The sequence below is a fragment of the Zophobas morio genome, unplaced genomic scaffold (genome assembly GCF_036711695.1).
Source record: "Zophobas morio isolate AGI-343-1 ecotype UQ-CSIRO unplaced genomic scaffold, CSIRO_AGI_Zmor_V1 ptg000037l, whole genome shotgun sequence".
Lineage (NCBI taxonomy): Eukaryota > Metazoa > Arthropoda > Insecta > Coleoptera > Tenebrionidae > Zophobas > Zophobas morio.
In genome coordinates this window covers 44,828-57,378 of record NW_026972142.1, presented here as the reverse complement: position 1 = coordinate 57,378, position 12,551 = coordinate 44,828, and the positions used below count along the sequence as shown (strand labels likewise).

Below are 12,551 nucleotides of genomic sequence, written 5' to 3'. Positions count from 1 at the left end.
GGGGATGTATGGACGCCACTATCCCTCTAGTCAAAAGTGGGCTATAGGCGCTCGACTTATTGTTCATCGCAAAAGTTACAAAAATCCTATTGTGGGTTAAGCCTTATTAATTAATAACTATATTAAATTTAAAGTGTTATTCGTTTCTTTAATCGCCCTATAATAGTTGACTCCGATAAAATTTATAATTTTTCGTTTTTATGAAATATAGTTCACTTATAAATTAAAGTTTGATAATTTCTACTATCGCTAGGTGAATGTTAAAGCAATATCTTTTTTATTGGAGGGAGCTAAGAGAAGTTAAGTAAAGTTATAGATTACTAGCATGTGGTAGCGGGCAGTCGCAATTATTCGTAAAAAAAACTTCATGCAAACACGCTTATCAAGCCTTTATAATTATCGAAATAAAAATACAAAGATCAAAACTTTAGTAGACAAATAGGAAAAAATAAAAAATAATTAAACGGTAGACAATTTCAAAAAATCAAAAAAGGAAAAAAGAATCAAGGCCATTCCAGTTTCATGTTTCGCAGTGATGCTCCACTTGTCCAAGTATCCAACCCCCTTGGATGTTATGCAGGCCTAATCATAATCGATCCTCCCCCATGCTTACCGTGTGCACCGCCCAGTCTTAACACCACTTTATACCATTCGAATTATTTTGATTGATCTTGGTCTCGGGTTGAGAAAAATTACTTTTTCTTAGACGCACTTAAAACTTAGTAGCTTGTGAAGGTCTGTAAAAGCTGGTTTAATTAACTCTTTTTTCGCATAGAAGCCAGAAGAATGCAATGCTCTCTATACGGTCGATCTTGAAACTGGTCTATCTAATGTTGTTTTCATGATTTTTGAAGCTTTCTGTGCAGATTCATTTGCACCAATGTCACTTGTCGTACAAATCGAGCTACATCCCGGTTTTTCAAGATCTTTGGCCGCCCAAATTCATTGCAAGGACGATTTGGATCATATTGAGTTTTTATGCGATATAAAGTGGTTTTACTGACACCTTCTTTAAGAGTGATCTCAGTATAAGACTTGCCTTTCTAAAAGGCATTTTACATAATTTTTTTAACGATTTAAAGTTTACGAATTAATAAATTATGTCCCCTAAATAAGCTATCTTTTATAGTCACTCTAACGCTTTAAAGAAAACTTCATTGCTGGAGTGATCCCGAAATATCGTATAAAGATTAAAATAATTTTGCAAGAAGGGGTCACGTGCGAAATCGTTTTCAGTCGATACTTAAACATTAAAAAGCGAGAAAGACTTAAAGAAGAAAGCAATTCCTCTAATACTAACTACATTAAATAGATCTTAATCTAACCTTATAAATATATAAGGGATCAATATAACCAATTATTAGTTGAAGCGTAATAAAATTTTTACGAAAAATTTAAAACATAGAAACAATTTTTTTTTTTACCATAGTGTCTAAGTAAATAAAAAGCTATTTCTAGATCTAATAATTTTGTGGGTCTTTTGGTTGAAATTTCTATATTTCCATGCGTTTAAAAGTATAAGCTTTGCTAGCATTCTCTATCCAGAGGGCGATCGTGAGCTTTTGTTTATGTATACGGTTTTAAATCAGTATTTTACAACCTAATGGTTATAAAGTTGAAGACACGACATTGTGCCGTAAACATCTTTAAAAAGTTTTTAATAAACCCATTCAAGTTACTAGTTAATAATAAAGTTAACATCCTGTATTGCACGCTCCAAAATATTATAGTAATTGACTCTTTTATGACACCTCGGGTCTCCTTAAATAGTCAAGGTGTGCACATCCTCTAACGTACTGTTAAGCATCCATGGGTGTGGAGGTCAGAGCTATACTCCATTATTTATTGCTATCCTGGAAGTTAAATAACGAATTCATATCCTTATAAATCCAATTTTTTTTAGTGCGATGGTTTGTGTGTGAATAATTTTTGTGCTTTTAAAAGTTTAGTTTTTACGTTCTGACCTAATTCATTTTAAATTTCCAAGAAATCACAATAATTTTAACCCCAGTGCCTACTAAGACATGGTCATAAAAGGTTTTATCTTGTCACAAAGCATCTACGTAGAGCAGTTCACCGTCTCCACTTTTGAAGAAATGTGCTAGTCTTGCTTACCTTTCGATTTTTTCATTTTAGAAGTCATGCGAAGTTCGCATCGTTAAGATACAATAGCTGGTGTTTTCCATTTAATATTTTTCTATAGGCAGTTCTTCAAAAGATTTAAAAACCACAAATGAATTGTTACATTTATATTTGTTAACTTTAGTAATTCCTCTTCTAAGTCAATAGTTGATCTTTTTTTCTGTTAAAACCTTCCCTCTACAGATGAAGTTGTAAAATAAACATTTATCTAGGTTTCAAAATGAAAATTAGGTTGTATATGAAGTTGAGTATTTATCGCTACAAAATTGCCTAAATTTATAAAACAGTCTTATATACTCTCACATTTCTATTAATCGTTTTAAAGGTAAATTTTTCGTTTTTCTTATTATCAATTAGATTGCTAAGATGGAAGTGATCCACTGGACTCATTTCAGAGTTGTTATGTTTTTGTTTGAAATAATATAACTCATAAAAGTTTAACATCGTTTTTTTAATGGTCCAATTTGAAGTAAGCTTTGTCGAAGTTTCCATATCTTTAACAATATTGACATTTTTTATCCTTACAATCACAATCATAGGCATAGATTTTACAACTAAAACAAAATCCTTTTCTAAAGTTATCTACTTTATTATATTAGCTATATCACACTTGCATTGTCTACATCTTTTATGTAAGTTCTTTAAAAGATATTGCGGAATATTTATAGTGATATATTATCTGTTATGAGCTTCAAGTATTATACGTATAGCGTGGCGGAGTCAGGGCACTGTCTTCTAAATCCATAAGTCAAGCTAAAGCTTCTAACAGCTACGTAGATCAGGTAGTGCTTGTTAATTTTTTAAGATCAAGCGCAAAGGATTATCGGGTCTTTCAGATATCCCCACTGTTAAACAAATTCTTCTAAAACATTCTTAGCAATGCGAAACTTTTCTAGTTTTTAAACAAAAATTAACAAGTATTTAGTTTGAAGATACTTTTAACGGCTTAAATTGCGAATTCGGGAAGTTTTTTTTATCAGAGTCAGCAATATTTAAGTTCGAAGTATAAGCTTACATAAATTATCCCGAAACTAGTCGCCAAATTTGTTAACTTAGCTCTTTGTTGGAGGTAACTACTTCTTTATCTTCAATACTGTTATTAGAAACAATTGGCTATTTTAATAATTAGAAACTATTATTGTTTAAATGAGCGCTGAAGTGTTTTGGGCTTCCAACCTATCCCTTCTCCAAGCTGCCTATGAGTTCTATGAAAATTTTATTATTAAAAAAAATAAATAAAACTAAGAGTTTCGTGCTGATAAAGTATAATTAAAAAAAATGTTAAAAAAAATTGGAACCAAATGTTTTTATCGTATAAACTTTATGTGAAATAAATATTGATAGGGCGTATTCCCAAGAACACGTGGTTTTTTAATAAACTTTTGTCTGCCAATTTCAACTGCTATTGAAACTCTTTTTATAGTTGTTCAAGTTAATTCACCACAGCAGAGCAATTCGGAGGGGCTGTCAAAGTTCTAAAGGGATAGAAGTTTCCTTTTCGTTATGATTATTGTTTTTAGTACTAGTATTTATTTTAAAGGGTTAGCTACAATCTACCCTTCTACCCAAGTGTAAAAAAGCTAAACACTTCATAGAAGAAATTTTTTTTTCGCTTTTTAAATAAAAACAGATAGTAGTTACAGTTAATTAATGGCAGCTAAAAATTTTTCAGCCTTAAGTGTATAAGAAGTTAAAATAAGATTTTGAAGGGGGGGCTGCACACGCATAATTTAAATGTGTTTTGACCTGTGAAAGTGTAGAAATTTCGATTAGTTTATTGGTCCGACTTATGGAAGGGCAACTGTCCTTTTTGTATAGGTGGGATTTTGTTGTTGCGCGTAACAAAGGGCTTGATGCCAGAAGGTAGCTTCTATCATCTATGTGAAATATATTTTAATTGATGCCGTTACTTATCATTTTAGTTTTGTTACTTTTTTTTAACAGTAGTGCAGACTTTAGTTTACTTTTTTTTCGATTATATATATCTATTCTGTTTATATTTATTCAAATTTATATTAGTTTGTGGTTGTAACTATTTTTCATTGTAGCTAGTTTTAACTTTTAGGGAATTATAGTCTTTTGTGAATACTTTTAAGTGTCTTTTATACAGACAACTTTTTTTTCTAATAAGTTTTCTTGCAGAAGCTAACAAATCATCTACTAGCGAAGATAAAGCTGATAACTTGAGGTTCGCTGTTAACAAGCTTTCTGGTGTTTATAAAAGGTTACTCTACGCTAAAGTTAAAATATTGCTTTTAACAGAATTACACAGTAAAGAAAGAGACAGAGTCTACAGGAAAGCCACCCAACCCACACCTTCCCATGGCGGGGGAGTGAGGGATGATGTCTTGGAAAGGATTCAAGACAGAGAAAAAGAAAAAAGGAGTAAACATTATAACTTTTATTTGCCTTTTAGGAGCTTAGTTTTGCTTTTTTTGAAATAGTTAACAAACTGAGTTTATTAAGGGTTTTTTAATTTACTTCAGTCATATAATAATTATATAAATGCTTAAATTATTTATCGAAAAAGGTCGCCTACATTATGGATATTCCCTGGATAACAAGTGCTTTTTTAACGGCTTATCTGCTTACTTATAATACTACTTTGTAAATAGACTTACTTCTCTTAAGAATAAGGAAAGAAGTCGATCTGAGGACTTTCGCGAGCGTAGTTTTTTTTACGTTATATCTCATCTATATATATTTTTAAAGTTTATTATTTAAGCTTTACGGAAGGAAAGAATACGGGATCGAGACAAACTTTGCCATAACTCAGGCTTCATTTGGGACAGTGGAGGATCTCGGTCCGATGAACTGGCCCGTTATGGACGGTGTAGCAGAGGACGCTCTTCATCACATTCCAGCGAAGGTTTTTTTTTTAATATATATTGTATGGTAATTATTTTTAATAATTTGCAGACATTCGCACTCCGTCGCGTTCGTCCTGGGATTCTGACAAAACGCCTCGACGTGACGATGATCCTTGGAGGTTCCTTCAGACAATACTTCTCTTTACTTTAATTACTTGGTCTTTTTTTTTCAGAGTTACACCCTCGCGCTCTACTCGGTAATGAATCGACTGCTATTTGTTTGTTGTTCAGTGGATATTGCTTATATATATTGTACTGATTTACTTTACCTTCAAGGAGATCACCTCACCTCGGGACGCCTCTCCCCACTCCCTCTTACATGTACAACGAATGGGCTGGTCTCCTCTCGTTCTATCAGTGCGCTCGCAAAGTTCTTGCTGACTTAAGGCTTTAAAAGACAGTAGGCGTGTGAGGGGGGCCACTCCGGGTGCATCCAACGGCAAGGACGGCGCCGAGGCTGCCTATTCGTTCAAAACGGAAGAAGAACGCGTCAATTGGGAAAATGTAGTTTGTCGGTGTTGCGCACTTTGCATGAAGGATTGTCAATATAAATATATTAGGATCAAAGAAATCTGGACCGACTGTGGTACCAGAGTGACGAGGGCTTCGATGCTGAGGTTGATCCTTGGGGCTATTCGGAGGTACAACTGCCGGCACTCTGTAATAAATATCACGACAACACCTCCTACTGGAAAGGACTCAGTGAGGGCGAGAGAAGAGCAACTTAAAAAACGTCAAAGGCGCCAGAAAACAGCTCTTCAGCAGCAAATTAATAGGTAAAACAGCGCTATTGCATGAACAGTTGAGTGTATTCCATCATTTTTTTATATTTTAGAGACAATGAGAGGTGGGAGACCAATAGAATGCTTACTAGCGGCGTCGTGGCACGAGTAGCGTTCAATAAGTTCTTTATTATCACTGACGTTATTCTGTTGCTCGAAGACGAATGTGAGCGACGATTTTGAGGAGGACTCGGAAGCACGAATATATTTATTAGTGAAGAACATTGTTCCTCCTTTCCTTGACGGCCGCCTTACTTTTACTAAGCAGCAAGGTGTCATATCACTCTGAAGATGAATATTATTAAAACGATTAATATTGGTATTTGCAGAGCCTGTCATCCCTATAAAAGATGTCACTTCTGATATGGCTGTGATTAGCAAGAAAGGCAGCCAGCTGGTTTCCGAAATGCGTCAACGCAACGAACGACTTAAAGGTCTTCTTTAATTATATTATATATAATTTTTACTCATCATTGGCTATTAACGCTTGTAGGACAAAAACGAGAATGGGAAGTAGCCGGAAGTAAAATAGGACAAGTAATGGGCGTAAAGAAGGAAGAAGTATGATCTTTTTTTTATAAACGATTGATGTTTCTTTATTTTTTTTATAAAGTCTGCATTTGTATTGTTCATCATGCAGACACTGTTTTTTCATTACTTTATGTTTTTATGGCTATAAGGATAATTCTACCAAGAACACGGACGACGGAAACTACAAGAAGGACTCCCAGTTTGCCGTCCACATGGAAAGCAAAAGCGAGGCGAGTTCCGTTTTTGCGAGAACCAAAAGGTGCGCTCTGTGCTCCTTTAGCGTTCTTCTGCTACCTATTGCTCGGCATAATGCAAGTGCAGCATCAAACAGCAGCGACAGTATCTCCCCATATTTGCCGCCAGACACGAACTTTTGCAGGTCATCAGGGACAACAAAGTTGTCATTATTGTTGGTCAGACGGGCAGCGGAAAAACCACTCAGCTGACTCAGGTGCTCGGCTTTTCTGCAAGGCCTACTAGTATTCGCCGCCTATGGTGCTTTGCTAGTATTTATACGAGGAGGGGTACGGAAAGGACGGCCTCATTGGATGCACGCAGCCCCGTCGTGTAGCCGCCATGTCTGTTGCTAAGCGCGTAAGCGAAGAGATGTCCTGCCGGCTCGGCGGTCTCTACTGGCCATTTTATGGCATGCTGGCAGTCAGTAATTCTACAACTTTTAATTTCAGATAAAGTCGGCTACTCCATCCGTTTTGAAGACTGCACTTCCAAAGTTTTTATATTGTATCGTTAATATCAGTTCGATAAACTTTTTTTTTGCACTATTATAAGGAAACAGTCATCAAGTACATGACGGATGGTATCCTTCTGAGAGAGTCTCTGACTAGCCCTGACTTGGATCAGTATAAGTACGCTTTTTACAAGCTTGACCTTTTCTTTGGCTTGTACACTTTTTTTTAATAATTGCCAGCGCTATTATTATGGATGAAGCGCATGAACGCTCGTTAAACACTGATGTGCTGTTCGGCATTCTCAAGGGCATCGTCCGAAGGAGGTTTCCAGAATTCTACTGAAAATTGTTGTCGCTATTCTTATGATAACACAGACGGGATTTAAAGTTGATTGTGACTTCCGCCACGATGGACTCGGAAAAGTTTTCTGCTTTTTTCGGAGACGTTCCCTGCTTTACTATTCCCGGCCGTATCGCCCTTTTTTTTTTTTTAACTTTTTTCCTGTGTGCCATCCCTATGGCCCTCCATTCTTTCGTCAGGCACCTTTCCTGTCGATGTCCTCTACTCAAAAAACGTTGTAGAAGACCACGTGGATGCCGCGGTAAAGCAGGCTATTACTATTCACCTCCAGTATCCGCCAGGTCACATGCTCATTGCTTACCTTTACCGCTGATCTTTGACCATAGCGCTTTTATTTAGGAGACATACTCATTTTTATGACGGGCCAGGAGGACATAGAATGCACATGTACTGTTATGGCTGGTGTGACTCTTTATTATTTAAATGAATATTTTGAATTATATATTTGTTATTCTAGAAAGGATAGAGGCTCTAGGGGAAGAAGTCCCGCCCATCTCGATTCTTCCTATCTACTCTCAGCTGCCCTCTGATTTGCAGGCCAAGATCTTTCAGAAGGCCGAGGGGTTCTGCTTTGTTGCGCTTCTGCAACTTTTGATAATCCTTAAACTGTTATCCGTTAGCAACAGCAGAAAGTGTATTGTCGCCACAAATATTGCCGAGACTTCCTTAACGGGTCGCTTTTCTTGTTCCCACAAATTTTATAGCCTTTCTTATATGCTCACGTGTTTTTCCGCTCTTTGCAAAAGTTGATGGCATCCTTTATGTGGTTGATAGCGGTTACTGCAAGCTGAAGGTATATAACCCCAAAATCGGCATGGATGCTCTGCAGGTACTATTGCTCCCCCTTTCGTCTACTCACCACTGCCTTATTGACTTCTCTGAGGTCTTTCCGGTCAGTCAAGCCAATGCTAACCAGCGGTCCGGGAGAGCGGGACGGACCGGCCAGGGGTTTGTGCATTAATATGCTATAGTAGCACTAGTATGCCTTTTTACTGAAGCATAATTTTCATTGGTTTGTAACAGGACTGCATTCCGTCTTTTTACTGCAACTCAGTACGCCAATGAGCTTTTACCCGGCACCGTTCCTGAAATCCAGGTAAGTCTGTTTTATTTTCTTTTATTGGCAGTCAATAACTGCCCTCAAGCGAACTAATCTCTCCAATGTTGTTTTACTTCTCAAATCGCTTGGCGTGGATAACTTGCTGGACTTTGCCTTCATGGATCCCCCTCCTCAGGTGGCGGTAGTGGCGTCTGCTTTACTATTATTGACTCATGCTATGGTATAGGAAAACATCCTGAATTCCATGCACCAATTGTGGGTCCTGGGTGCCCTGGACAACACGGGGGCCCTCACAGAACTTGGAAGAAAAATGGGTTCAGCTATCACCGTTGATTGGTTGTGGGCTTTTTTTTATTTATTTTATATTTGAAGTTGATTTTCCTGTGGATCCCTCCCTATCAAAGATGATTATAGTCTCGGAAACACTGCATTGTGCCGCAGAGGTCCACACTATCATTTACAATTCATTCCAAAATTTGCGGATGCCTCGCAGGTTATAACGATAGTAGCTATGCTCTCTGTGCCTACCGTCTTCTACCGGCCAAAAGGTCGCTCATGAATCTTGCTATAGTTTTGATTTTGGGTTGGCGTTACTTATTATAAAAAAAAGGCAGAGAAGAAGAATCGGATAGCGCCCGCGAAAAGTTTTATGTTCCAGAAAGCGACCACCTTACTCTCTTGAATGTCTACAACTTGTGGAAATCTCACAACTACAGGCATGAACTTCATTGAGTGAGCTGAATTATATCTCGATTGTTCATAGAATATCATGGTAGTGCATTGTGGGCTACTCAACATTTTTTGCACGCTAAAGCCTTGAGAAAAGTTAGAGAAGTGCGTTCGCAACTTCAAGGTTGCTATTCGTACCATTATGGTGACTGCGCTAATATATATTGTTCAAGATATTTTTCTATCAAAGAAAATGAATTTCAGATCCTGCGGCAAGTGTGTTCCCTTTTTATCTACTTGTGAACTTTTATTATATGTTTAACCGCTTTTTTGATAATTAGCGATTGGGATGTTGTGCGCAAGAGTATTTGTTCTTCTTACTTTTATCAGGCCGCCAAAGTTAAAGGCATCGGCGAGTATGCTAATCTTCGAACGGGTAATTCCACATTAACGTATAATATGTGCAATAAGCTCCAATAGCTCCATCGTTCTTATTTATAACTTTTATATTTTCTCGCAGGTATGCCGTGCCACTTGCACCCGACCAGCGCTCTTTACGGGATGGGCTACACTCCTGGTCTCTCTGTTTCTCTATTGGGCGCCTCGCGAACCTCCGCTTATCCTTTTTTTTACAGACTACGTTGTTTATCACGAGCTTGTAATGACTTCCAAGGAGTACATGCAGTGCGTCACCACCGTAAATCCTTCGACGGCTTGTCGGTTTTCCCCCAATAATTTTTTATTGTCGACAGGTCGATGGCGAATGGCTTGCGGAGTTGGGGCCGATGTTTTACAGCGTTAAAAATCCTGGACAGACGGCAGCGGTATTTTTGATACCTTTTAATTGGAATTATTCGTTACTTATAAACTTTTTACTTTCCATGTTTCCAGGCAAGAAGAAAAGCAGACAAAGAGCAAGAAAAAAGTATGGAAAGAGAAATGAAAGAAGCCAATGAGCGTATAGAGAAGGAAAAAACAGAGCAGCGTCTTTCAAGTCTCCAAAGTTCGAAGAGTCACGCGAGGTGTTTTGTCGCTTTCATAAAGTTTATAGATTTTGCTTTTTATTGCATGTAATTTTTTCAGAGCGGCTATTGTCACGCCAGGGCGATTGCCTCCAGGAACTCCACGAAGGCCTTTTAGAAACTTCGGAATATAGCCGTTCTTTACCTTCAGGCTTATGCCATCAACCTCGAAGAAAAGTACCACCCTTTTTATCAGCTCTTATGGATTACTACAGCCTTTTTATTAAGACCGTCACCGACCGCAAACCGGCCTTTTGTAATTAATAAAGCTTGTGTCACGATTGTAGTTTTCTAGTAGGAAAAGCTACTTGATGTAACGTTAGGTTGTCTGTTAAAAAAAGTTTTCAGCTAAAATATGCAGACAAGAAAATAAATAACTAAAATTAACGCAAATTAATTAATAGTACTGCGTAGATATCAATAAGTTAGCTGTACCAAGCGTTTTCCTATAAATTGGCGTTGCTTTGAAAATTAAGAATTTGAGCTTTTAAAAGCCAGTAAAAAGCGGATGTATATACAGTGTAATAAGCAGTGACTTTTTCTAAAAGCTCAAGCTCTGAAACTGACGTAAACTTTTTAAGTCGTATTTTAAGAGCATTTTTATAAATTTTGCTTTAAAAGTTGCTCTTGCTTGTGTCGTAAAAAAAAATTCCCAATTATTACGCATATTTGAGCTTATTTAAAGTTAAGAATTAAAGTCGTTTGAAAAGAATAAAACTTAAAAAAAAAAGTACTCATGCTCTTTTAAAGTCTGAATTATCCTGCCGTCGAACTTTTAAATCTTAGCTAATTAGTCGCACGTGATAATCGTTAGGACTTAGTTCCTCGAGAAGTAAATATCTGCTCCCTTTTCTCTCAAGCCTAATAATAAATAATCTATTTTGCTTGCCTTGTATGAAGCTATTTTTATTAAATTACATGTGCTTTCATTTAAACTTTATTTACGTTTTATGGCTTAAGTATTATCCATTAAACCCCGTACTAAAAAGTTTAATTTTATTACGAGTTCTAATTGTACTAGTCAAAACCTGGAAATAAGAATTTTAATTCTCACAAATAGAGTATGATTTATATGAAAATGAGTTTAGCTGGTAATTTGATCTTAACAACTCTACGAATCTTAATTTATTTAAGTAACCTATCTACATTACATTAAAAATTTTTGGAAAGGTATTGATTACTGCTGGATAGTGGATAGCCCCCTTACGAAAGGTTATGTTTTACCTATTACTTTTCTGCATGTGTTTAGGTTACATAAGCCTCATAACCTACTATTTTATTAAACTTAGTTAATTTTTTTTTGCTTATTCTAAAGAACTGATCTTTATAGGCTTTGTTACTTACATTAACTTAAAGTCGCATAGCTTTCAAGGTAGCCACTTAACCATTTAAGTGTTTTGAAAACATATTTTTAAAAACTTATTCACTAAGCACCTATTAACCCACTTCTGCTCTCTTTGTTTAAGCTCATACTTGGTAAAGTCCGTAAATTCCCAACCTCCGATATTGAATAAAAATGCGCGGGCTTTTCAAAACATTATTTTTTTAACTCAGTAGCTTGTGAAAAAAACTTTAACCATTTTTCTTTTAAACGTTAAAGCAATAATCAACTAAGTGATGTCGTGCAAAGAGTTTTTACATTTGTTTAGGCTGAAGTGAGTTTAGTGATAAAGTTTCTTACTGAAGAGGTCGTTAAACCTACAGGAACTAAACAACGTTTATAATGTTGGCGGCCCTTCGCCGTCTTTAACCACAGGGAAAGAATGGTCACAGCTATTCGTTTATCTATTGAAGTTGATCCACGTCGAGGTCGTTTAGCAGGAGTGGTCACAGGAAAATATAAATTTATTGAAGTCGGGTACTAGATGATCGCCGTTTAAGTGCAAAGGAACTTGCAAAATCTACCAAACTTCCAAACTCCCAAAACCACGGTTTTTTGAACTCTTAACGACCACTTACATAGGACAAAGGAAAGCGCAAGAAGGCTGCCCTAACTTCTCGTCCTACTTCAAAAACAAAGTGTGGATTGCTGTTGAATTTTTAAGCTTTGCCTCGATAATATAAAAAGAAATAACTGAGTCCGATGTTACTGTAGAAGAGCTATGGTTCTTTACTATGATCCTCAGTCGAAAAAAGTATCCACAAAGTGGCATCGTCTAGGTGAGCCACCATCAAGAAACCAAGGTTAATCTACAAATAAAATATAGCCACAATCCTCTGGGATTTCTAGGGCACTTTTATGTTAAATTTTAAATAGGGAAACACTACCGTAAAGGACGTACTACCCAAGTTCATTGCATGCACTGCGTGAAGCCATCAAATAAAAACGGCGAGAAATGCCTAGTCGAGGCGTGGGGCTTCCGCACGACAAAGCCCAGGTTCATACTGCTGCAATCGCTTAAGCTTCAGTCCGTGAGTGTGGACTG

At 36.8% G+C, this 12,551-nt stretch overlaps 1 protein-coding gene across 3 annotated transcripts; it reads left to right on the top strand.

Moving 5' to 3' along the window:
- The first annotated feature begins 3,967 nt into the window (after positions 1-3,967).
- Positions 3,968-10,399, top strand: LOC135139856 (pre-mRNA-splicing factor ATP-dependent RNA helicase PRP16-like). 3 transcript variants are annotated; one of them, XM_064070203.1, is made up of 43 exons: positions 3,968-4,005; positions 4,285-4,353; positions 4,405-4,527; positions 4,673-4,706; positions 4,758-4,810; positions 4,868-5,011; positions 5,062-5,131; positions 5,186-5,209; positions 5,289-5,350; positions 5,410-5,516; positions 5,573-5,653; positions 5,709-5,788; positions 5,848-5,902; positions 5,955-6,066; positions 6,124-6,228; positions 6,288-6,355; positions 6,475-6,584; positions 6,647-6,776; positions 6,833-6,950; positions 7,012-7,055; positions 7,115-7,191; positions 7,254-7,337; positions 7,389-7,483; positions 7,554-7,655; positions 7,714-7,776; positions 7,832-7,937; positions 7,995-8,047; positions 8,121-8,203; positions 8,258-8,322; positions 8,398-8,470; positions 8,520-8,609; positions 8,661-8,748; positions 8,807-8,877; positions 8,928-8,982; positions 9,045-9,150; positions 9,211-9,287; positions 9,337-9,379; positions 9,445-9,539; positions 9,624-9,680; positions 9,739-9,800; positions 9,856-9,927; positions 9,995-10,125; positions 10,187-10,399. In XM_064070203.1, exons 1-43 carry the CDS (start codon positions 3,996-3,998, stop codon positions 10,257-10,259), a joined length of 3,420 nt encoding a protein of 1,139 aa, XP_063926273.1. In that variant the 5' UTR covers positions 3,968-3,995; the 3' UTR covers positions 10,260-10,399. The 3 variants fall into 3 exon arrangements, with proteins under 3 accessions (XP_063926273.1, XP_063926272.1, XP_063926274.1); XM_064070202.1 differs by having other exon boundaries at positions 4,285-4,366; positions 4,415-4,527; XM_064070204.1 differs by lacking the exons at positions 9,739-9,800; positions 9,856-9,927; positions 9,995-10,125; positions 10,187-10,399 and having other exon boundaries at positions 4,285-4,366; positions 4,415-4,527; positions 9,354-9,379.
- Positions 10,400-12,551: the final 2,152 nt, after the last annotated feature.

Excerpts from the sequence above, each read along its gene's own strand:
- LOC135139856 (XM_064070202.1), top strand. Across the intron at positions 6,777-6,832 it reads AAACCACTCAGCTGACTCAG|TATTTATACGAGGAGGGGTA; the intron begins GTGCTCGGCTTT and ends GTGCTTTGCTAG. Across the intron at positions 7,656-7,713 it reads TCACCTCCAGTATCCGCCAG|GAGACATACTCATTTTTATG; the intron begins GTCACATGCTCA and ends GCTTTTATTTAG.